We start from the raw sequence: 26,555 nt of genomic DNA, 5'->3' as shown, positions 1-26,555 counted from the left end.
CAACAAAGAGTATTCAAGCCCAGGGAGGCTTTTTGATACCCTGGGTCTTCTGGAAAGTCCCAGCCTGAGGCAGGGCTTCTGTGTTTTATTGTGTTTCTTTCATATTGAAAAGGTATTCTCTTGCTTTTTGTTGAGTCTAAAGGATAGGAAGAGAAGACAAATCTCCCTGATGAGATACAGATAGGGGGAAAATAGACAAGTGGGTCTTCCATCCAAAATGAACACAAATTTGCCTCTTTGACCCCCTCCCCATCAATATGTTACCAAACTAATAAAATAAAGCCTTTTATTTCACACCTTTGTGTCTTTGTGGTTTTTTATGCAATGGGCATTCCTATCAATAAGGTATTTGCATGCAGACCACCCAAGGTAAGATCTTCATGTAATGCTGAGCCTCCAAGACTGAAAGAACTAAAGTCCAGTAATTGAAAGGGGTGGCCCAAGGACAGTCAGGCTGGGGGAAGGGATGAAAAATGCTGGATGTCCTACCGATAGGACAACCCTTTACAAGTTTCCTAAACATCATTGACCCATGTGTCCTGAGTTCGATGTTGGAAAACCCAAAATTTGGAGTTGCCACAAGCAAAGGAATAATGGGTATATCCTCCAGTGGTAACTCTTGTTCTGGTGACCTCTTTCTTTCTCTATTCAAAACAACACAAAAGCTCTGGCTGTAGACATTCATTAGATGTCCACATTGGGGAATATAAACCAATGGTTTTTGAAACTGTGCTCTATAAAGTCACAATAACCTTGGGATATCAACTCTTGGAAGGTATCAGGTCACAATATACTTACCTAGCTGAAATGCCTTTGTATTAATAAAATATGTATTTATATAGGGCAACTATCTGCAAGGGTTTACAGAATCCATAGCCATGTCACTAACTGTCCCTCATTGCTCACAATTTAAGGTCCCTCTCAATGTCAAAGCCAAATGTCCAATTTTCAATGGGAAGCCAAACAACCTACCAGAATATTTTTGGGATGTAGAAATAAAGTACTCAGAGAAAACCAATGCAAAGTAGGTGAGGACATACAAACTCCTCGCCTAGATTCCCATTTGGTAGCCTAGTATGACAAGGCAAAAGTGCCACCCACTTAACCAACATTATATTGCAATGCATTTGCTAAGTTACACTTAGGCCATGATGGTCAACTTAAAAGTCAACGTAGGTGCTGAACAAGCTCTAACTTTTCCTTTTGGTAGCCATAATTCAGAAAAATAAAGATTTTGCCACTCCTTGAGTTCCTTTTCCCAGTTTTTGCTCCATATCTTTATCATTGTTTTACAACTATAGCAAGGGTCCATTAACTAGCTTTTGCCTTGGGTCCACTTATACTTTCAGGAAGCCCTGGATTTGGCCACCAAGCCAAATGTTCTCCGTCTAAATCCTTCCCTACAGTTTTGTGTCTTGTAATATCACCAACTATTAATCCTGAACGAGGCCAGCGTCCATATAAGAAAATCAACCTAAAAGCTGAACTAAGGAAGGCAGCAAATTGCTGATTTCAAGGGTTTTCAACATAGGAAGTTAGAGGATGTAACCATTCACCAACAGGAAAAAAAGAAACGAAGAAGAGTTTACTGTTAGTAATGGATTTTACGTGGCCTTGTCAGATGCATATCAATACACACAATGCAGAAGATAATTGTTTGCATACAGATGTTGGTAATTAAACATGGAAACCCCCCTAATGGTGTTGACCCAAACCAATTTTCAATATTATTCCATGATCACAATTCTTCAGTCCACATAATGAAACAGCACATTTATTTGTGAAAATACTGCTTTTGTTTAACAGGTGAAAACATGTACAGCGTTCAGAGATAACCATGGCAGGTCATTCTTAAATACAATACATCTACATGACAGCTCATGGAGCACAAGAGAGATTTACAATTGTACTGTATTTAGGACTACATAGCTTCATAAGCCTGGGCGCTGGATTGCAGCAATACAGCAAAACGATAAAACAAAATCCCCCCTCCATTTGCAATGATCACCTATTGACTTTCTCTATAGCGAGTCTTTTCACAATGGAATTTTCAAATATAAAGCATTTAATTGGTCTGAAGATGCCACAGATACAGAACATATCCAATGTCCGTAAGCTTTTACGGGAACGTCCAAATCCACCGCAATCCAAGGGGGGAAGCTGGAGGCTGAATATAAAGTCTATACAGTTTATGCATTATTTCACATTCACATTTAGCAAAAAATACCCTGTTAAAACGTCAGAGTTTGACCGGCCGAAGGCATTTTCCAAACACAGATTTTGCGTCAAACACCAAATGTATTGTTGGTTAGCGTTGAATGGCATAAAAAAAAAATAATGAGAAGCGTATTGAGAACCACAGGGAGCTGAGATGGGACGTTTGCAATAACATCTTTAAAAAGAGTATTGTCCTTTGAATGAAAAATATATATTTTTGAGGAATATATCATAAAATCGATCAATTGTTATGCTGCAAGATGATATTTTTACTAAAATAGAGCTGCAGGAATGTGAGATAAATACTGTCATTTTTTTTTAAAAAAAAAAAGGAAAATGAATTTAGCACTAAAGGTGGAATAAAAGCAATATAAATCATAACTGATACATCCCATCACAATATACATGTCAAGTAACTGTCAATAGCAATCCACTTTAGATTTTAAATGTGTAGCAGAAGCAATCATTTAAGTTCCTCTAGAAATGCATTTCATGGCACGTGTCTTATGTCTGGAAGAAAAATCGCATATTTTAAACAGAATACAGCAAGGAGCCTAGTTCTATTTAATCTCAATTCCTTTTGTTCCCTTTACGAGGGATAAGAAGAATGGTAATGTACTGTAGGCCATGGTAAACAATTTTGTCATTAATGGGACTACATTAAAATGAGAGTTTTGAAAGAAATTCGAATCAGATACAAATGCCCAGATTAACCAACACATTTCATGGGCAACAATATCCCTCCTTGTTTGGAGCTGTAAATGCTATACCCAAAAGTTGCAAAAAATACAATTCTGTTTTATTCTATTGAATCACATATAGCCCCGAAGAAGGGGGTGTTGTTGCCCCAAAACGTGTTGGCTTTTCTTACATATGTTAATAAATATATTTTTGGACCTATTGTGGTGACAATATTGTTCTCTTCCTGTACTCAGCATTTATTGAACTTACTTAAAAGATGTAAATAATTTGTATCATTAAAAGGCTTAAGCTATCTGCTAAGCAAAATGAATGCTAACACAAAAAGTTCTTAGGCTGCTATATAAATAACTATTCACATTTAAGCTTTTAAGGCTGGTTTGAATATTTTTGGTGGCTGTAGGAAACCTGCGTTAGTCTTTCTGTATGTGGGAGATGGCAAGGAGACCAATGTGAGTATTTCTAGGAATCCCTTACTGCAAACAGGTAAGCACAAGGGACATTAAAGGACAGATTCTCCTCTGCGGCCAACAACTACAATACTAGGCCACAATAGTGATGTACGGCTGTCTGAATAAAACACAGCATCGGGGAATGGAGGTAGCAGGTATCTGACGTACCTGTGCCAACAATGTCCCCCTCCCAGCACTGCTCTACCATTATCTTCTTTACATGCAATAATGTTATATATATACGGAAGGGGGTGGTCAGTAGTAAATGATTGACAGAGGCTCAAGAAGCCTCTCTGTCATCCAGTCAATTGGTTAAAATGATACCACTTCTGCTGTGTGAATTATAAATATTGATAATGTGACTATAATAAAACTTAAAGAGGTATTTTTTGATATTCTCAGGCTATATTTGTTATTAACATCCTAATATGTATATCTTATAAAGAGTTTCTGATTCACTTATCCCTGAAAATCCTCTGGGCAATATAGGTGTTGTTCTGTGTATGTAGCACATGGTGCCTATCATTTTTCAAGTTTAATGTGTTGTAGGGAGGTATTTGGCATCACTTACCTCACCCTCTCCTGGAAAAGGGATTATAGGGCCTGGATAGACCCAACAGAGTAATAGTATTGCTGAAGATTTGCAGCTAATAATTTTTAGGATCCAGGGCCAGGGTGGTGTCCTGGAAGGAATGGGTGGGCTAGGCTCTCCATCCCATTTCTAGGACAAAAATTTGTAATGGTTCTGGAGCACCTGGCACAGAGAGAGGACACCTATTTTGTGTTTTTCTGTCATGCTATGGTGACTTTGATGCCCTCCAAGGGAAATCTATGTATATTGAGTTGTGTTGATGTTTTTTGCCAATAAAAGAAGACAAAGTGCCCTGAAATCTGCACATCAATTCATGTGTTGTTTTGCATATAAAGTACATGCTACCTATTATTTTTATGAATTAAATGTTTTTATTGTAATACTTTACCCTGTACAGGACAGCCCCTCTTCATATTACGTAATCTACTTAAAGCATCTATGAAATATTGCAAAGTTTATGTTTTCTATTTTCCTGAATAGGCAGATTGGGTGTGCGAAATGCATCAGAAAAATGACAAGATCCCAGTCCTCTTCCATTTAGAGCAAGAGTGCCTGGCTCGTCATCATTCAACACAGTGTCCCAGTAGGACGTGTTCCATGAGCCAATGGAAACTCTCTCGGCTGTATACAAAAACTAAACTCAGTGGTTGATAATGAACACAGTTAAAGCATTTTTTATTGGGCTGATGTGGCTGTGGATTTTAAAGCTAGAACATTTGCTCCTGTGGAATGTAATGAGCCAGGTGTTGTACATTGCAGGTGTAAGAGAAGGAGATCCCTGGATTTGAGATAGTGGCATGAGAGACAAGCAGAGGTAAGAGGACTTCTGAAGGTTTCAAGACATCATTTGGGATGGGTTAGTATGTATTTTGTAAACATTTAATTACACATTTCTGGACCCTTTTTTCTTTAAAGAAGCATATTTCTGCTTTAAGCTAAAAAAAACGAATTTCTTTACCCTTTGACTCCTTTGACCAATATTTGACCTGGATAATTGGACTTAACTCAATCATGCATTCATATTGAAAAAGGGCCAATCATTCGAAGAGATAAGCTAGGATTTAAACACACACTAATTACGGACCCAAGGTTCTCAGGGAAGATTATTAAAATCAAAAGCTGATTTATAGTCCTGGCAGAAACTGATTGATGTATATTGCAATGACAGTGCTATCTGGGGGAGGTGGGGATTTAGATGCATGCTATATACTAATAAAGGAAGGCATGGTGCAAGTGTTTATGTTTATTTTTAAACCAGTTATGAGCTTTGATATTTTTATGGATAAGCTTCTTCTCCTTTTTGATAGTTGGTCAGCTTTTCAAATGGCCTGGGAACAGGAAAAGGTCAAATATTCATCCAACCCCACAATCCAGTAATTGCAAAGGCTTTGATAGATAATATAGAATAGTGCAAAGGGAGAGGGGCACAACAGAGGTTATTATCAGTTGGGTGGGGGGAGATCTACCTGTAATTTTGTCCTTGATGGGCAAAGAGACAGATTCTCCTAAATATGACCCTTTCCAAAAGCATAGTAAAATCATATATTGTCTGTTTATATATTTGTAAAGGATTAAATAATTTATAGAAAATATGATTGGTTTTATGCTACATTGGTACTATATAATCTGTTTTTTATTAAGTAATATTTATTTTTAAAAAGCTGGCTAATACCCTGATACTGTCTTTCTTAACCTTATTACTCCTGAGAAACCCTAAAATAGCTTTCAGGTTTCCAGAAACCCCTGCTAATATGTTTTCAGTGTTCTCCCCAGGCCCATTTGTCCATGCACACTTTTCAATATTCACACAAATGTTTTTGGGTGGTTATTAAAAAGTTGGATCACAATTCAGGGGCTGCCACCCACCTATATTTTTTTACTACCCAGCTTAAAAAACTTTTTGGAGAGAATACTGAATTTCATTGGGCAAATGCTCCTCACATTAATGAACAGAATTAAAATCACTGGGGCCATGCTCATGGCCCTCTCAAATGGTATTCCATCGGATGGGATGGGAGTCAGCTACAGCTCAAGGAAGCCCTAGCAATGTCTAGAGCAGTGTTTCTTGACCTTTCTAACATGGGGGATACCCTTAAAATACCCTTCAGGTCTTTAGAAAACTTGAGAGGTTTTTTATAATTACTATCCACAGCTCACTGTATGTTAGTGTAGTGGTCAGTGGGAATTAATATATTTTACATTAATGGCCAGTGGGAAGAATTTCACTCTTACAGATAGCCCATAAGATCATTGGTGTCACTTACACTGACCTGAGAGGCTAAAACTGCTCATTGCTCATGGAACCCCCAACAACCTCTGGAGGAACCCTGGTTTGAGAATGGCTGTCCTAGTACTTTACATTTGTTTTATTTGGCCTTGTATCCCTGATTGGCTTGTATCCCTGATTGACCTGATCACTGAGAATGTAATTTACTTTAAAAATAAATTATATAATAAATAGAGCACCAGGCATTAAAAAATAGCAGATTAAACCTGGTAACTGATGTGTCTTTTTTTTTAATGCGGGTTTGAAAGCTTTAAAAACAAAATATAAATTTTGTGTAATACTTGTAGATATTTTTATATACTGATCAATGAACACAGGCAACTTCCTGACCAGCGCATATTTAAGCTTTCATATTATATAGGGATTTGCAATAGAATTAGTAATGGGGCTAAAAGTGTACCTGTTGCCTTCTATTGTTGGCTTCTATTGAATGGACATGGCCTATATTTTTATCATAGACATCTACTTCACCTAATGTTCTTTAGGCCACTAGTTCTTTTACATTATAGGCCTGATTTAATAAAGCTCCTCAAGCCTAGAGAATATAGACTATCATTGGGGTACCTGGGTGATCCACCACCAGTTGGCAAGTGTTTTTGGTTCTGGACCAAAGCAATTCCAAATTCTGGATCACTAAGGTTTTTCCATGATAGTCTACCAAATCCAGTCTTGGAGAGTTTACACAAATCAAGCCCTATCTGTTTATTCAGCATATAACTTGGCTTCTCACCTAGTAACAGGTACTCTTTAAGTAAAATTAAGGATTGAAAAACAGCATAAACATGTCACAATCCTGCAGATTATTTAACAACGGGCAATAGGTCCTGGGTCAAACACAGTTCTCATCCAAGAGCAAACTATAAGGACTTCTTAAAAAGATAAAACTTTTTAGGTTGTAAACATCTCTAATTGTAAGAATGAGCAAAAAAAAAAGAACCCTGAAATCGTAAACAACATTTCACTTGTATCACGGGAAAAAAAACCTGTAAAATGGTCCCCCAAACAAGGGGTCAAGCAGCCTAGAGAAAATGTGACCATGATATGGACCAGGACAATCCTGATGTCAAAGGGGCATGACTTTATGCAAGGTTGTTGGAGTAGAAGCTGGAGGAGTCAGACACGGTCTTACAGACACTGCGAGAGGAGCCATTGGAAGTGAGGTCCAAGGAGAGACGCTTGCTACTCTTTCCGTTCTCCTCCGCATCTTCATCGTTGGTGGTTAGGACAGACGAGACGGTGGTTTCAATACGACTGATTTTGTACATGCTGCTCTGGGTTTGAAGGTAGCGAGTGGATTTCATTTCCAGCCCTTCATACTCACCAGCACGAATAAATGGGCACCATCGAAACACATGCTTAAAGCCAATGCGGAACCTTAGGGTAGAAGGGGAACAAATTGTCAATTAATAAATGGGCACTTGATTAAGAGACACAGTTCTGCATGCACGTCATCCCAATGACTTCTACTACTCTTCTGTTACCTAAACATTTGGCCTCACTCCAGGAAGGACAAATATTTAAAGAACCACTTATTGTAGGAGAGTACACTAGCAAGATAAGCTTTAGGGGGACCCTGGAGCTCCAAGCCAGAATATCATCACTTATACTTTGCCAGTTGTGAATCTAGTACCCCAATTATGTCCAAGGACCATGCCCAATGCTAATGGCCAATAAATTCATTGATAAAGAATGTCAAGTTTCCCTCAATTGTTCAGCAGTGATGACTCCTAGAAATTGACAAGATATAGGTTCTTACTTTTGACAGAATAAAGTGAAAGATAAATTCTTTTCAGTGACTTGTTAATTAGCATAAAAAGCCACAAGAGGTACCTCAGGGGTCCAAGCCAGAACATCGTCAATCACCCCTTGCCATCTGTGAGTCTAGTACCCCACTTTCTCCAGACACTTTGCCCAATGCCAATGGCTAGTAAATCCATATGATAAAGAAGATCATATTGTCCACCTAGAAATATTCAGGAGATTTTCTTTAATTTGTACATCTTTCTACTTTTCAATGTGTACGTTTTTATTTGTAGTGGTAAAGGTCTGAAGGGTGGAGATGAAAAAATTTCAGTGGGGTAAAAAAAAAATATTGTAAAAATATAATGTATAATAGAGGGAGTGATGTTCCATTTTATCCCGGTCAACATCAATAATGAGTGATTTACCAGTTGTGAGTGTTGGGCAGCAAGAAGTATTTATCAGCTTTATTGTCCTGGTATAGTAACAAAGCTGCTAAGAAAACATCTTGACCCTGTGGTCAAGCGAAAGACATCATAATGATGAGCATAAGAGCATGAGCACAAGCAATTGTTTTTAAGTAAGTGAGATCAATACTGATTGCCATAATTGGAAATTACCAGCTATTGCAATTGGCTGTTGTCTGGAATCCCTTGCAATCATTTTTCCATCTACTGTGTCAGTGGGTACTCAAAGTTGTAGTTTTTTAGGCTTCAATGGATATATTACACTCCATTATTTTCACCATTTTAGGTCAATTGCACCCTTCCCATCAGATAATATTTAAATGGGCACTGCAGTGCCACATACCTTTCTTTTCATAATTTCTTAGTAGTACTACTCAAATTTTCTGTTATTTGAGGTATGTCAAATTGAACCAAGGCAAAAATTAGGGTTCAAAATGTGATTTTAAACTCAAGTTTAGTATGTCAAGCAGTTGGTTAGTTGGTCAACCTAACTGTGGGTCTTTTAACTGTTCAAAGTTCCCATTGACTTCCAGGCACTTGTTCGGGTCATTTTATTTCATTTCATTTCATGGATCACTGTGGGTTAGAATGGCTCCAACACGGGAATGGGAGAGGCTACAGCGCAGGTCTTTAAATCAGCTGTTGCTTTTGGCCGTGTGGTTGTTGTTTAAAAATACAACATACAAATCTGGTTACCTGCAGTACGGTTTGTCGCTGCCAATTGCACAGTGTTAGAGGGAACCAAAAAGGGTAATTATCTGGCAGCAAACCCATTATCAAGGTAAATAATGGAAAGAGTATGCAGCAGTGTATTGAAAAATGGCTTTGTTTAGTTCTGATAAAATCAAGCTAATCGTCAGCTCTTCTAACCATGGACAAAACTTGAATAGCAACATTACCACCTACAGGTGTAAATACATTTCACGGTCCGATTTTGGAAATCGCTGCTGGCAGTGACTAGATGCCAGCCACAACAATGTCTGTTGCAATGCTATGGGTGGGAAGGGTGTCATAGATGGAGTACTGTGGATACTGCACTCGCTGCGCTAACCTGTCATTCAGACAACAATAAATGATGGGGTTGTACATGGTGGAGCTCATGGCAAGCCACATAATAGCCAGATAAAGTTGCTGGTAGAATTTCTGGTTTGTTTCATCAAACGTCTGCAGCAAGAAGAAGATATGATACGGAAGCCAACAAACTGCAAAAGTGCAAACTACCACGATCATCATTTTCACCACCTGCAAGAAATGAATTTGGCAATTATCCAGGTGTTATGATAAAGGAGTTCACCATGAAAACTACTATCTGAATTATTTTTGACCAAAGGTTTTTCCATGCAGCATTATCTACAACTTTTACCTTTTTTTTTACCTTCCTCTGGGTCAATGACGTGTTTAGGTTTCTATGTAGAATGTGGAGGATTTCTAGCATTTATTTAGTTTGTGGTTGATCTGGGTGGACATGTTTTTTAGCCTCACTATGTAACTATCACTGGATTTCTGTAATTCTCTATATAATGCAGGCAGGCAGAAGAGCCTTGTCTGTTGCTGGTAAGTAATGCCTTCAGGTCTGATACCTCCCTGGGCAATTGATGGAGAAGGAGAAAATGGTCGAAATTGTTTCTTTTACAGTTTTCTCCTTTTTTTGGCATATCTTTATACATGTCTCTTGTTACCTTGCTGTGCAAGGACTGCATTGACTGTTACCAATTAAAATTGTTGTCCTGGTGGATTTAGTAAACATTGTCTCCATAAAGGATAATCTCATTTTACTTTCTAGAGAACAAAAACAATTTTTATTCTGCAACCAGCATTGGGATAGACAAATGTCAACTCTGGTTACCATAAGCAATGGTACAACAATTTTTCTTTCAGATCTAATAGATTTTCCCAGTTTTACAACACCTTGAAGCCTATTTATTTAGAAAAAGTTGGTTATTGTTGTTTCTGTGCATTTAACAAATTCTGTTTGCTCGTATGTCATCATATCAAATGTAATTAGACTATGCTAATTATTATACATAGATATACATAGAGGCAGCACTGAATGCAACTTTTTCAAAGAATGTTTAATCCTGCAACAAAAGAGCCAAGAACATTCATTCAGAAGGGAAAAATAGCCTAAAAACATTCACTCAGATAAGAAAAAAGTCTAAGAACATTCATTCAGAATCAAAAATTAAAAAAGAACATCTGAGTCTAGGAAAGGACAGCCTAAGAACATTTGATAAGAGGGGAAAACAATATAAGAATAAACAATCCTAAGGAAAATACCCCAAGAACACTCAGAAAATACTTTATTAGTATTCACTTACAAGGGAAAGTATATTAAAACATTCACTCTGAAGAGAAAATAACATTAGAGCATCAGAAAAGAAGAATACCCTAAGAACATTAGATCCTATGATAAAATATCCTAAAACACATAACCAGCAGACAAATACATTCCATTTTGCCCTAATCTCACAACAACCACCAATTTAAACTTATATGTAAGTACTGTTAAATTCACACAGAATGAATGTATTAACGGCTATGCATTTTATTTTTTGTGTATGGTTGACCTCTTGGACTTGGTTATCAACTAAGGGTCTTACCTTGCGTTTGGCTACCACCTGCTCATGGTAGCGGTCTGAGGAATCCCCGGGGATTTCACTGGCCCACAAGGTCATGCCAATGAAAGTGTAAGCGCATCCAATTACCAACAAGGGCAATATGTAGATAAGGCAGAAGACCAAAATCTGGTACCTAGGGAAATTAAACAGGGTCAATAAAACCATTGTAACCGTTCCTACAATCTGTTCATGTAAATATAGCTTTACATATCTATTTTTCTACATAGTAACCCAATGAGGTGAATGATGTTGGTGTGTGTCATGGTACAGAAAGGCAGTAAGGTTTTGTCAACCAATTGACAGGTCGTAGATTAATGGGTCATAGATTCTATTCCATGGGTTACTTTAGCTTCCTCTGAGAAGCCTACAGGAATTTTTAGGACAGTGCTAGAATGCTTGATCTATATTTATTATCTGAAGTGTTTGCCCTTCATGGTTGGAATTGCATGCATTGAGAGATCTGGCTATTTAAACACCTAGAGCGCAGACCACTTATGAGAAAAGCCAAAAACAGCATCTTCATTAGTTGTGAAGGGGACATTTTCAATTAATGAAAGGGGAAAAATAAAAGTGTATCTAAGCTCAGACATTTTATATATAGCATCATATTGATTATTGACTCCACTTATATTTCTTTCCCAATTATTTTAATTTGATGACACTGCAAGTGGCACTCTTCTTGTCCTATGGTGGCTATGATCACTGACCAAACATTGTTTATGGAGGAGCAGCAATGTAACCCTATGCTGTCCTCTGATTTGGATGAACACCTAACTAGCTCATTTCTAGAACATAGAAAGGGTTGTATGCTGATAAGATAAAAGGTAGCTTTGAAAGCTGATATAGACACATTTGTTCAGTACACTATGATAAGGGTAATAGATTTCTGTCTGGCTTTTATCTTCAAGAACTGTTAAGTTGCAATATATTACTTATTTTTGGGTTACTATGGGTTATGTGTTGTATATTATACATCCCATGCAGCTAGGAGGAGACCTAAATAGTTATCACAAGTTAGTTGTAAAATCCATCAAGTTTAGTCACTAGGGAAATAAACATAAACCAAATATAAAAACCTATAGACATAGTTGATCCATAAGAAGGCAAAAAATAAAGCCTTATAAACCCTAACAGGGGAAATACATTCCTTCCTGATCCAGTGAGGCAATCAGATGTTCCCTGGATCAGCAGTCTCTGTTGTCTTTACTTTCAAACTTTAATCCCCAGTTATATTCTGTGCTTCTAGCAAAGCATCCATCTTTTCCTTAAAGCAATCTGTAGAACTTCCTAAAACTACTTCTCGAGGGAGCCGATTCCACATTTTCACAGGTCTTACAGTGAAGAATCCCTTCCTTATCTGGAGATTAAACTTCTTTTCCTCCAGACACAAAGAGTGCCCTCTTGCAGTGCTTCCACATCAATTTTTTGGACAGATCCTTACAATGAAACTGCGTCTTCAACGTGAAGGCCCTTCTAGCCCAGAGAATCAGGAAATTCTGCTGAAACACTTCATCTACTGGTGGTGGTATAAACACAACTGGAGCTGCCTCAGCTACAGCACTCCCTCTGGTGGTGAGGTCAGTCACTTGCTAGTCACATGGTTTCACCTTGTGACATGACTTGCCCTATTTAAGGATCTTACTGGCAACAACGTTGGTATACTAACCCCCGGCTCTGACTTGACATTTCCTAATTGCCACCTCCCCTGACCTGGGCTCATCAGACTACGCTTCTGCCTTCCGCTCTTGTATTGCAAATTGGTTCTACCTAGTCAGCAGTCACCAGCCCCTGTGTTTATGGGGGCACCTCCTTCAAAAGCCCATAACCCCTTGGAGGTTCCCTGGTGCCATGGATTCTGTGCCCCCGTACACGTCCCTGCCAAGCAGGGTCCATCGCCCTCCTGTGTTTACCATGACAATTAGTGTTTCTGCACATTGAGACACAAAATGAGTGTAAATATACTAGGTCTATCTATCTATCTATCTATCTATCTATCTATCTATCTATCTATTGTGTATAAAAAGAAAAAGAATGGAGGAAGATAGCGTGTCACCATGCCTGTATATTGTCAATTTAGAATCTGTCTATTTAATAGAAGTGAGAAGCTTCCAATAAACCTGAGATGGAAGAATGTGATTTCTCTTTACAGGTCAACTGTTTTATTCATACTGAGCTGTACCTAACATTGTTAATGGAAGCATGAAGCCTCATATTCTTATCAAGCTGTCATAGTATATGATTATATACAATTATTCTGATGTTTTGACTCCAGCATACAATGAAGTAGCCTGCCGCTAAAGGATTATTTCTAGAAAGCACCATTATAGCGTATTCAAAAAAAAAAAAAAATACATTCCTGGACAACCAGCATGAAATTACAATAATAATCAAACAGTAATGATAGCACGTAAATGGTGGGTATAACCTAAAATAGGAATTGTGTTGGTTAATGTACATTAAAAGCTACTAACACCGTCTACCCCTTAATCTGTTTTATGTATATAGTGAAATCATGTGTTATTATCAAATACATCCAGCAAGAATTATTTTAACATGTCCCAAAAGGAAAAAAATGTAAAAAATAAGCATGTAGCTTTATGTATTTGGTGTTATGTATTGTCAATAAAACACATTTTAAAGCCACCCACCAACATTATCGGTAATTGCAAAGCCCTTGAAGACAGTGTTATCATTAAAATTTCAGAAGGGGGTCAGGGGGAGCTATGGAAATGGTATGGGTACTGTTAGAGTAACACAAGAAATTTAATTAGAACAGGAACATTTCTCTGAGCTGTCCTTGATTTGGAGATACTTTAGTCTTTATACCCAACTATCCCAATTCAGAGGGACTGTTCCTTTTCATACTTTCAATTGGCTTCAATTTGTGGGGACTGTCCGTCTTCACATTTCCCAGCTGTCTCTGATTTGAAGGACTGTCCCTCGTCATACCTCACATTTGTCCCTGGTTTGGAAGGATTGTTCCTCTACATAGCTTCCAGCTACTCTTGATTTGGATGTTCCTCTTTTTAGCTCCCTGCTTTGGAGGGATTGTCTAACATCATGCCTCCGAACTGTCCATAATATGGAAGGACTCTTCCTCTCCATACCTCCTAACTGACCCTAATTTGGAGGGACTGTCCCTCTTCATACCTCCCAGTTGTTCCTGAATTGAATGGTCTGTCCCTCCTCGTACCCCCAACTGCCCTTGATTAGGAGGGATTGTTCTTTATTCAAATGTGGCCCCTCTTTCCTCCTTAGTTTTTCCTTTATGCCTAAATATATACCCCCCCCCCCATGAAATGTAAAAAAAATGAAAATAATAATAATCCCTATCATGTACTTATTAAAAAAAAAATTAATGTTTCATCTGTGATATATGTATGAAATTCCTGCTGAATACACCTAAAAATTAGCGTATTATAAACTCTGGGAACATTGCAGGCGCCGAGCCATGGACTTACAATATAAACAATTAGCCAACGATTTTATGTAATCAGCAGAACAAATTGGTAAACCACTCTTTAAAAAGTACTTGTTGTTAACCCAGCCGCAGATGTCTGAGCAGATGGTAAATCACTAAACATATGTTAGATTGAAGCTGTGCAATTTTTCTCCTTTATATATTTGCACGATGTTGGTCATCTTTTTGGGCCATATAAATATATTAGAGCAGCCTTTATAGACCTTTTTAACATGGGAGAACCCTTGAAATAACTTTCAGATCATCAGGGAACCCCTTCTATAATTATTATATCCACAGCTCACAGCACATTAGTGTGGTGATCAGTGGGAAAAAAGCCTCGTACATTGCTGGCCATTGGGAAGGATGTCATGCTAACAGAAAGCCAAAAAGACCATTGGTGTCAGATAAATTGACTTGGGAGACACAAACTGCTCATTCGTCAAGAAATCCCAAGCAACAATTGGAAGAATCCTGGTTGAGAAACACTGTATTAGACTGAGAATTAGTCCAAAGCTATATGGCCAACAGTATATGTAGAATGATGCAAAATGGAAACATCCATTGTTTCTTGCAAGCACACCTGGAAATTGGAAAGAGAGACACTTTTGAGTTTAGGCAAATGACTATGCCAAGTCCACATTTTGGAGACCATGAAAATTTATTATGCAACAATGTGTTCTCACTGTTAACTCACAGTATATCCTCATCATGTGGTGGTCAGTTGGAAGAATTCCTCTTACATGCCTCTCAAGGAAACCCTAGCAAATTGTGAAGGAACCCTGGTTGATTCCAAAGCTATATGGTCCATTAGTGTGTACTCGATGGTGCAAAATAAACACGTCCATTGCTTCTTGCATGCTCAACTTTTGGAAATAGAGAAGAGGGACACTTTTGAGCTGTAGGCAAGGTCCTGTGCCAGGTCCACATTTTGGTGACCATAAAAATTGAATATGTACCTACTGGCTAAACCAGCAAATGCTTTACTCACAACTACTTTTTTAAATTCACTTTTGTGTTATAAATGAGCCTGGTTAGGTGCACAATAACACTTTTTAAAAGCCAAATATTACAATTTTTTTAGAGGTGTATAAATCCACCCACCCCAATTGGGGAGGATCGAATGCCATTGGTTTTGGATCTGAATGAGGGATAGTTGGAAAGTATTAGAGCCTCATCCCAAAATAGGGGTAAGATGCTTCTACTGAGTACTTTTACAGTACTGCCAAACTCTTTTCCTACTCGTTTCATTAAACCAATACATGGCTGGTTAAAATATTAAGGTCAGTAAACTAATTTGAATAAAATTACCCAGAATCCTCCTCTACAGCTTAAGCAGCCTTCTTGACAAGTGGAAAAGAATGTTGGATCCTGGATCTAAATCCCCAACACTCAGCTGTCTGTGATTTATGTGAAATAGCCACTGGGGATAGCTGTGAAGTTTTCATGGTCGATTTAAACATTATCTGAACTGCCTTCCTGCAGCTTTCCCGAGAAGCCTCTGGCTTCCTACACAATAGAGGATACATACACAAGAGGCCCCGAAGAAGCTGCCTGCGGCACCTCTGCCTTCTATCATCATTAGCAAAAGAAACTCTATAAATGTATACAGAGCTGATAAATATTCTGGCTTTGCTGCAAGCCGCTCTCAGGAGGACAGATAACTTTGCATTCCATTACCATCGATTAAAGTCCCCCAAATTTCTAACACTCTTGTAAGAAAAACATCATTAACGTTAATCATCTGTGCTGTTTTTGTTTGCCAAGATGTGTAAATCAGCTCGGGACTGATCAATCACAGCAGTCTTCAGCTTAGGTCAAAATCTATATTTGCAAAAAAAATCAGTTAATGGAGCAAAGTAGATGCAAATTTTTGCCTGCTGCATTTTAATCTGCAGAAATGGGAATGCTGTGACTATGGCTGATGGTCCTGGTATCCAGGAACCACTTAATAAATAAGAAAAGTGCTGCACCCTTGGAATATTGCTGTTATGTTTATATCTCAAACTGCTGTCATGTCTTCTTTGCAGCTCAATAAAATTATATAGGGCTACAGAGCTTCAAGAGATTCTTTTGGCAATAAACCTGTTTTCATTCGAACTATAATATAACCGCTTATATGTATCTGATTGCGTGTAGGGAATCGTTTGATTTGAAAGGTAATATGACAAATAAATGGCAGCTTCACCCAACAAAATTAGATTTTGTTCTCTTAAACTGTGATTATTTTTCGAGGAACCTCAACTTTAGTGTGAGATTAGAGCAGATCTTATGTAGATTTTGTTTTTTAGGATTTCCATTCCAATTTTTACAATAACTGGCAGTTTGTGAATTGTTAAGACAGTCAAGGAATCATGGCATTTCCTAAAGTTGACATATATATAAAACAGGGTTCCCAATAGGTGCTCTAAAAGCCAGCCAGCATTCATTCTTCTACAGGGGATGAGCTTCACAATGTCCCAAGTGTAAACCTGGAGCAGGGTCACCAGGCTTGATACCATTTTGCTATCGTGAACACTACTACAAGAAAAGGTTTCGGGAGGTGTCAAGACACCATCTGCTCTACCATGAATATCAGTCCCTCAAACATAATTCTACCAACGCCGTTCCATTCTTGTCCGATGCCTTTTCCACGCCTCTTCTAAAACTATTGTGACTACAAGTGATACAATCCAGTCCCATTTTATAACTGTAAAATTTATGTCGAGTGACACAATGAGAAAATAACAGGCCCACTTACAGTGGGTTATATAACGTGCAGCCACCAGCATGCCCAATGCTTGCTGTAATATATTCTGCACTTGTAGATCATTTGGTGCAATAAACTTCAGCGACAACAGAAGGAATTGATGATGATGCTACTGCTTTACAACACATGACTCTAAAACCCTAAAAAGGTTAAATCTAGAGTAATGCAGTTTACACCCAACTATAGACCTTTAACCCAATTATAGACCTTTAACAAGATTTAGCATATTACGGTGTCTCAAGCTGTGATTATGCGTTATTAGACATCCTATACACTATACTTCAACTCCTACTGGAATCTTTTTGAGCCTATACATTTCTATTTGGAAAATGACCACCATGAAGCACATAGTGGAAAGCATTGGTTTTGTTGTTAGTCTTCTGCACATGACACATTGAACCGTGCTGTGGACATACTCACCCTAAGTCCCCTGACCATTTCCTACCATCTGTACCGTGGTGGTCGCCTCAACCAGAAGTGCCACGTGCCTGATGCTGCAATTACGCAGAGGGCATTTCAGCATCAGAAATGTGGTACTTCTGGAAATGACGTTCCTGGCTACATATATGTGATCTTGTTCTGTAAAGTATAATAGGATTTGAACAGACAATCTAGTAAGTTACTGTTTCCAGCCATTTTTAAAGACAGCTGCCTAGTAATTGATCGTTTTTTTATATAGACAGTCAATAGCTTCATTTGTTCTACCATTAAAGACTGATACTCCTATCTCAGGGACTTCTCTAGGGATTCGTAAAGCTGCCTCATGATACGTAGCTGAACTCTGGGTGACCTTGTGTGGGTTTACCTTTACCATCTACTAAGCCAAAAACATTGCCAGATCTACAGAAGAAGACTACTGGCCAAATATTATGCTGTGTCAGTCACCCCTGTGCTGTCCTTATGTCCCCATGAGACTAGCCAGTGTGGGAATTTCTATTATGCCAGATTTGATATTTCATATTTTATGGGGTTGATGGAAACTCAATGTGCCACAATAGTGAAAAAACCTGGAAACTGTATATGATTAATATGTTTATTTATAATATTCAATAAACAATTTCCTTTTATTTCTGGAATGCTTTTAACAATTTTCTCTACATCACTGTTGCCGACTATCCATAAATTCATGGACAGCCTGTAAGAACAGAGTACATCTGAACTGTTCATGGCATCTATTCTTTTTTTACACCAATCAGGCTTTGATGGAAATCTACATATGCACCATTGTACAGAACAACTTTGCCAGCCCAAGTCTTCTCTGACAACTACAAATCATGGAATACCAGTTGCCCAGGAGAACATTCTTAGCTTGGAATGTTCAGAGGATCAGCTGGGAGCTGTGCAAAGGTCAAATCATTAACATGAAACAAGTATGTGGATTGTGAGGTCGAAAAACGCCTGATCTGCATACCTGTTCCAAGTCAGTGGGGCTTAGTTCTGAAGTGGTTAGAGATACAAGACAAACAATGATTTCATTTTTTTTAGAAGGAACAGTGAGTATTAATGACTTTTGAACAGTTCTGCAATGATGATTATGATGTGTTCAGCATGCTCAGTTGATAGCACTCTGGCCTTTGCAGCTCTAGGTCACAGGTTCAAATCTCAGCTAGAACATTACAAGGAGTTTTTATGTTCTACCTGTGTTTGCATTGATTTACTACCACATTCCAAAAACATTTAGTTCAAGTTAATTGGCTTCCCCTAAAAAATGTCCTTAGACTGTGTTAATGACATTTGACTATGGTAGAAGCATTAGATTGTAAGCCTTTTTATAGGACAGTTAGTGATATGACTATGGACTATGTGAAGTGCGGCGGAATATGTAGGTGCTATATATATACAAGTAAATAAATGACCCTTATCAACCAAGCATTTGGTTATTGAAATTGAATTGGGAAAAGGTGCAGACCCAGCAAAATGTAAAACCCTCCAATTTGGCCATGCTAACAAGTTAACCGCAGAGCACTGTGTTGACTCTCCCATTGTATGCAAAATATATTTTAGTCCATATTTTTTGCATTCTTGTTCATAAAAAAACAAAAATTAGGTTGGCAACCCTGTTCCACATTTACATTCAGATTCAATGACACTTGTTGGAACAAACCACATAACACATATGGGGAAAGTCACAATCACCTTTAATTCATATGATGTAAACCATATCTCAAGGATCATGATGACCCCCCTTCCATACACCCCTCTAACTGGGTACCACTGACCCCCAAAAATATGTAAACCATCATGAGATCTAACCCAACCCTCATCCTTAGTCCTGTATAGAAAGTTGGATCCTGAAGAAGGACCTGGAACAGAGCGAATTAGATACACGGTTATCTCACATTGGTGGTACAGCGTAAAATGTCCTCAGTGCTTTCCTTGCCCAGCATACTGTATACCACACACACATTACCGCATTAGTAGATGATTACACTAATTAACAAAAGGGCTAGATTAACCAGGTTTCCAGCGGTTTTTGTGAAAATTGAATGGGGACATTAAGACAAAGTAATGTGTCACTAGGCTGTTGTAAAGCAAATTAGCACCAATATTATGTCCATGAAAAGGCTAAAGATTACTGGTAGCTGATTAGTCACTGTGGGTCCTTATTATGGAAAATGTGCATAATCTGCATAGAGAAAAATATAGATTATCATCAGTTTTTATGAATCTGTTATGTGGCGTTTTAAGGAAAAAAAAAGTAGTAAAATGATCATTTGTTCTTCTGTTGATAGCTCTACAAAAAAATTACATTATCAAAATTTCAAAAAGACCATAAAATGGAACAATACCACCCTTTTTTGCTGAATAACACTCCATGCGCTCACACATGTACATTTTTATGTTTTAACACACATTTACTATACATGTAAAAGCCTTAATGTACTATAAGTGTTTGTCTTTGTATTTTACCCAATACAAACACACATCGTCCTCTTTATTAGGTACACCTTGCTAATAGCGGGTTGGACCCGTTTTGGCTTCAGATTTGCCATCAATCTCTATGACATAGATTAAGCTAGGTGCTGGAAACATTCCTCATGGAGTTTAGTCCATATTGTCATGATAGCATCAAGCAAAATGCTGCAGATTTCTCAAGTTCACATCCATAATGCAAATCTCCCTTTCCACCACATTGCTTGTGTTGCTGCATCCCAATGTGGAAACGCTGTTCTTGCATTCCCAGACCTACAGGCATCCCCCTATGGGAACCAACCTCTGTATCTTGATACCAGTGAGCCATCTTAAACTCCTGGACATGCACCTTGCATTTTAACTACTTACCTGTTGGATCCTCTACATATATCCAATCCTGAGTCCCTAAAACGTAAACGTCCTCAGTATTACACCTGAGGAAGCCAAAAGGTGAAACACATCGAGCAAAGAGGCGTCAAATGGTTACTTTCAATACTAACTATGGTGCCTTTAACCAGCCATTATATATAGAGTATCAATGTATAATTCACAAGGTTAAACTCACCCTGATCGATAAATCGGGGTATGACCTCTATTAATGACATTGTTGGAGTTATTATATGTAATAAAATGTGTTTCATTGACAAGATACGTTAATTGAACAATTAGAACGTAAAGTTACACTTGCCATTTAAAACACCCGTCTTACTCTCTGTTTTTTTTTGTTCCTTTCCACCACATTGTAAAGGTCCTCCATTGGACTGGGATCTGGTGACTGTTGAGGTCACTTGAGTCCAGTGAACTCATTGTGATGTAGTAAAAATCAAGTTGGAGATGATCTGAGCTCTGTGACATGGAGAATTAACCCCGCAGAAAGTAGCCATCAGAAAAAAGGTGTAAAGCATTTTTAAAAGGATGGATGTGGCCAGAAACAATACTAAGGTGGGCTGTGCATTTAAATGATACTCAACACTAAAGAGCCCAAAGTGTGCCAAGAAAAGATCTCCTACACCCGTACACCATAACACCACAAGCCTGAACTGGTGATTCAAGGCAGGATCCATGTTTCCATTGTTGTTGTATATGCCAAATTCTGACCAACCATCAGAATGTCACAGTAGAAACTGAAACTCATTAAACCAGGCAAGGTTTTTTCCAATTTTGATGAACTCATGAAAATTGTAGTTTCGGGTGCCTGATTGTTACTGACAGAAGTGACACCTTTGACTAACAAAACGCTTTCATTCAGAGAGCTGACTATTATCCTTTTTCAGATAATTTTCTGTAAACCCAGAGTGTGAAAATCTCAGCAGATCAGTAGTTTCTGAAATTCAGACCATCCCACTTGACACCAACAACCGTTCCATGTTAAAAGTCACCTAAATTACCTTTCTATCCCATCCCGATGCTCAGTTTGAACTTCAGTTATCTTGACAAACTAGAAGAATTGTGTTGGTTAGATGTTGGTTAGATATTTGCGTTAACAAGCAGTGGAACAGGTGTACCTATTCGAGTAGGTGAGTGGAAAATTTTCTCTTCTGTTTTGGGAACAACATTTTACCAGGAAATGAGAAAAAAAATCTGCAACTGTCTGCGTTGCTATTGGAGAGAGTGCAGTTTTGAGATTTAAGTACAAACTTTTTGCCAATGGAGCCTCCGATGGGCATAAAACCTGACAACTGTTCCAATCTCTCCAGTCAGTCTGGTGGCCTTCTGCATCTCTTCCATGAGTTCTTGCACCCAAACCATAAATAACAAACATGATCATTCCTATAAGGCTTCTGCAGGTCCTTCCTTCCCCCATCTGTATATTCCTTGCTAGGAGCAATGTTATCTATGCTGGAGTTCCAAGGGGACTCTGCAAATCATCCTAGAACGCCCAGAGATGGAAATGATCGAGGCATTATTTTGATATAAGATTGTGCTGCATAGACTGACTGGAACAGGCAAAGGGGTCAACAAGGATGTTAACAAGGATTTATCAAAACTGGAAATTTACAGTTTTATGAGCCCTTTCAAACACTTTCTTTATAAAATGGGTATACATATAGACAAATGGATGGCCAGTATTTAGTACTATATGCCAGTACATTAAACAACACAACAAACAAAAAATGTGTGACTTTTCAGGTACTCAATAATATCTTTGCATAAAACAAAACAACTTTTTTTTTTCAACGTGATCAATAAAAATGTTAAAACAACATAAAATCACATTTTTTCATTCCTTTAGCCAAGATGATCAAATGTTCTAAACATAATTTCATATGTTTCAAATGTTTTTTGGTGTCTTTCTACACGATTCGCCTCTATTAGCTTTCTCAGGAAGGACAACCTTTACAGTACAGTAATTCGACTGCTTCACCAGGTAATCATATTGGGGAACTGTTTCAGAGCCACACAAGGAAGGAGAGGAGTGAAATCAATCATATGTGCATCATATCTTTCACATAGCTTCACATCCTGCTGACTTCATACTAGGCAAAAGATATCTGAGGAAGGAAATAGATGCAAAACGCGTAGAAAGACATCAAATACATTGTGAACATAAGAAATTATTTTTGGAACATTTGTTCATCTTGGGTAAAGGACTGATAAGACACAGGATTTTATATTGTTTTAACCATTCTATTTATCAAGTAAAAATAAAAACTGGTTTTATGCAATGCAGATGTTTTTGAGTACCTGAAAAAGTCCTGTAGTTTTTTTTTGTTTGTTGTGTTCTATAAAATGTGTTGTCAATGTTGTTGAACTTGCCAATTGGAAAATTAAGTTTGGCTTTTAGCAATTGCTGTGTCCACCTAATTTCCTTTCCTAGATAGTTTTCCCATAACAATCTGATGCAAACTTTAATTTTCCATCTTGCTCTGTGCAGGTTTAAATCTCCTTGGTAGCTTTTTTTAACTAACATTATTTTGGTCTTCCATTTGGACACGTGGGGTCCAGAAGAAACAATGCCTTCCGTATAACCCGTGAGCAATGATACCATCAACTATTGAAAAATAACAAGCACTTCTATTTTATGAAGCTGAGCATCCCCCTTTGGCCACTTGAACTGCCAGGAAGTTCTGTTTACATGTTGGAAGCCCTCAGGCTACATTTTTCCAGAGACTCTTGAAAATATTAACACATTTATGGGGAAGAGTTGCACTATTGTTTTGACCTAGCAGTTACTAAAATAGATGTGAAGAGCCCCCTAGCATGCCAGCAAATAGCTTTCAAGTGTCGGGTAAACTAAGCTTGACTTATCTCTGGGCTAAAATACAGGGGAGCAGATGGAAAAAAGGCTGCTGATCAATTTATACTTGGTTGTAGACAATGGGTGAGGAGGTCATACAGTGTATAAATGATGAAGACCAGTTTACAATGGAGCTGGGGGTCCAACGCCAGTCCTCAGGGGACACATATAGGCCAGATTTTTTATTTAGTAATGTAGTGAATCTTTAAAAACCATATCTTACTAAATTTACTTCTGTCTGTTAGGGAAATAAAAAAAAAATGTGATTCTGGCCCTCCAAGAGCAAAGTTGCACAGCCTCATTCTAAAACATGGCCTTCTAATCATCAATGAAGACTCATCTAATCTGTTTTCAGAGAACTAGTTTAATCTATTTTGCCTATTTCTTAAAGGTTGAGTCTACATTAGTATCCATAGATGGCAAGCAAGTTTGCAAATATAGCCTCACATCTGCATATTCATTCCCGTAGTTTGGAGATGTGTCATAGCAAGACCGGAATATAAAATACTTTGTAGTCTGAAACAAACAGCAGTAAGCTGCATACAGTTGCTACTCGCTACATATAGTGGTATCAGTACCAGGAGCCATTATCTAATATTTCATATACTCAACTGCACTTATGTAACCACTAGTATAGCAGATTACAAACTGCTGAACATCTCCAGCCCCTGCATTAGCCTAAACTTGGTCTCCTGCCTTCCCTTAAGTTTTGCATACTTAAACATACTCTTCTTCTGTACAGAATTTGCTACTCTGAATTTACTGCACACTTTGAGGTTTTTACAATGTACATTAGAAGCTGCAGTAAACCAGACACAACCCCCTGCGGGGGACATTTATAGACGTTATGCCCTTTCATTCCTTGCCTGACTGTAGTTTGGACTACCAGCATTAGACTTAGAATTTTAGCATCACATGCAGGGATTACCTAGAGCAATCGGCATGGGATGGGGGGCTGTTTTGGTGTCTTGATTCTCAAGAGCCTGTGTTTACACACGGGGTTTGATTTAATAAGTCCAGGTTTGCTGGATCACCCAGCTTCTCCCATGATAGTCCATCTTTTCCAAGAATAGGATCTTAGCAGCAGGGTAGGTGTCAAAAAAATTCCTTAGCCAACAGGGAACCCCACAGACACCACAGGTCAGTTCAGCAGGTGGGAGCCAAGTCAATTTTGCTCAAGGACCCACTATTAGTTACATCCACCACTGTTTGTTAGATGTAGTTGTGGAAAACAGGGCATGCCTACATCAATAAAAACTAATATTAGTCATCCTGATTATCCCTTCTCCCAACAGCTGCCCCCATAAGAATTATACAAGCCTAGTGATACCAATACTGGGTATACAAAATTGTTTCTTGCTATGAAAAAATGCTGGAACGTGCTCTAGACAAGGAGGGTACACTTGAGCCATGCCCCTCTTTAAAATACATGTCAAATATAATTGCATTATTACTTTTACTTAGACAATGTTATTAAATATTTTTTTTTCCAAAGTAACTTTCTTTTTTATTATAGCTATATTATTCTTTTTCCGATCTGTGCTGTTTTTGTGTGGTATATGCTTATAATAATTCTGTAATTCTGTATTAACATATTGATATATGCTGTACATTGGAGTGATTTAGTGTGTAGGGGTGTCTGTTCACACTTGTGTTTATACACAAATGTACTGGGAATGTTTTGTTTTACTATATACACAATTTAGATTGTTTGACAAATCCATTACATTTCCATAGTTGAAGAATACTTGATTTCTATGTATATCTGTCAGTAGAATTCAATACCCTCAACTCATATGGGAATAGACATCCTGAGAAGAGTCATTGATTACAAATGGGCTACCAGTGGCTCTAATGTCCCAACAATGGGCATAGAACTATTTTTCACATTAGATTTATAAAAATGACATACGGTACACATAGTATGCAAGGAAATCATTTGTAATTTGTGAACCTTAATAATAATAATAATAATAATAATAATAATAATTTACTGTATTATAATCAGCAAGAATTTGAATCCTTGGGCTAAAGTAAATCCTCTTTATTTCCCCTCTGCCAAATGATCTAGGGTCATAAAACATCCAATGCAGTTCTTGAATAATTAATTACCTTCCAGGTCTTCAAGGAAGCTCCCTACTATAATTTCTATATCCACAGCGTACAGTATATTAGCATGGTGGTTATTGGGAAGAATTGGGATAAAAAAATCATTGGTATCTGTTAGATTGAAGGAACCCCAAGCAACCTCTGGAGGAACCTTGGTTGGGAAACACTGCTCTAACATGTACCCTTAAGGCTAGATTTGTACCTACTTTGGGATCCAGCAATCCCACACAACTCCTGGCATCTGGCACTTTGCCAACATCACCAACAGTCACTTGCACTGCAGCACTGGTTCTTAAGGATTTAACTCTGGGCAGCAATGAGTAGTACTGTACCACTCACTGCCACCCCTATTTATTCTCTATGGGACCGCCATGGGCAGGAGCTACTGCAGCGTCTTCCCCAGGCTGTGGTTCACTGGCATGAGGAAACAGTAACTGCATCACAAGCTCTTCGGGGCAGGGTCCTCTCCTCCTGTATCACTGTCGGTATCAGTCTTTCATTTGCAATCCCTATTTAATGTACAGAGCTGCGTAATATGTTGGTGCTATATAAATCCTGTTTAATAATAATAATAATAATAATTATAATATTAACCTAATTGCAGGTCTGAACATAGCCTTAGGCAATGTGCCAGGAGTCATGCAGGTTCCTTTGATCCCCAGACAGATCTGAACCTAACCTAAAGTTAATGTAAACCCTAAAAAAACAACAAGAAGCATCCTGTTATATTTGTTGTTACAAGTGCACAGCCAACTAAACTGAACCCAGACAGTTTTATCATTCTTTTTTATCACATTGTGTGCTCCTAACCAAACATTTACCAGTCAATTATACACACCTAACATAAACATAACCTAGACCTTAGCACAACCTCTATCTTACCCCTTGACCAGAACCTTGCACAAACCATAAATCTCTGGCAAATATATACTTTGAAGGTCATTGAATTGTAAGGGATGTAAATATTACCAATAAAACTATCAGGCTGAAGGTGCAATGGGATACAAGTTTTTT

General features: G+C 38.1%; 1 protein-coding gene across 2 annotated transcripts in view; it reads right to left on the bottom strand.

Annotated features, from left to right (window-relative positions):
* Positions 1-26,555, bottom strand: part of TACR1 (tachykinin receptor 1) — a 187,909-nt gene that overhangs the window by 8,441 nt on the left and 152,913 nt on the right. Inside the window, exons 3-5 of one of the 2 annotated variants that reach the window (XM_072402793.1) lie at positions 11,055-11,205; positions 9,506-9,696; positions 7,569-7,621 (exon numbers count right to left, since the gene is read on the bottom strand). In XM_072402793.1, coding sequence (XP_072258894.1) covers positions 7,569-7,621; positions 9,506-9,696; positions 11,055-11,205 — 395 coding nt within the window. Of the gene's footprint in view, positions 1-1,758; positions 7,622-9,505; positions 9,697-11,054; positions 11,206-26,555 lie in introns of those variants that run through there. The other variant, XM_072402792.1, reaches the window with a different exon arrangement.

This window comes from Pyxicephalus adspersus, chromosome 2, assembly GCF_032062135.1.
Source record: "Pyxicephalus adspersus chromosome 2, UCB_Pads_2.0, whole genome shotgun sequence".
NCBI lineage: Eukaryota > Metazoa > Chordata > Amphibia > Anura > Pyxicephalidae > Pyxicephalus > Pyxicephalus adspersus.
The sequence above is the reverse complement of the archived record's forward strand: the minus strand, read 5'-3'. Positions and strand labels throughout refer to the sequence as shown.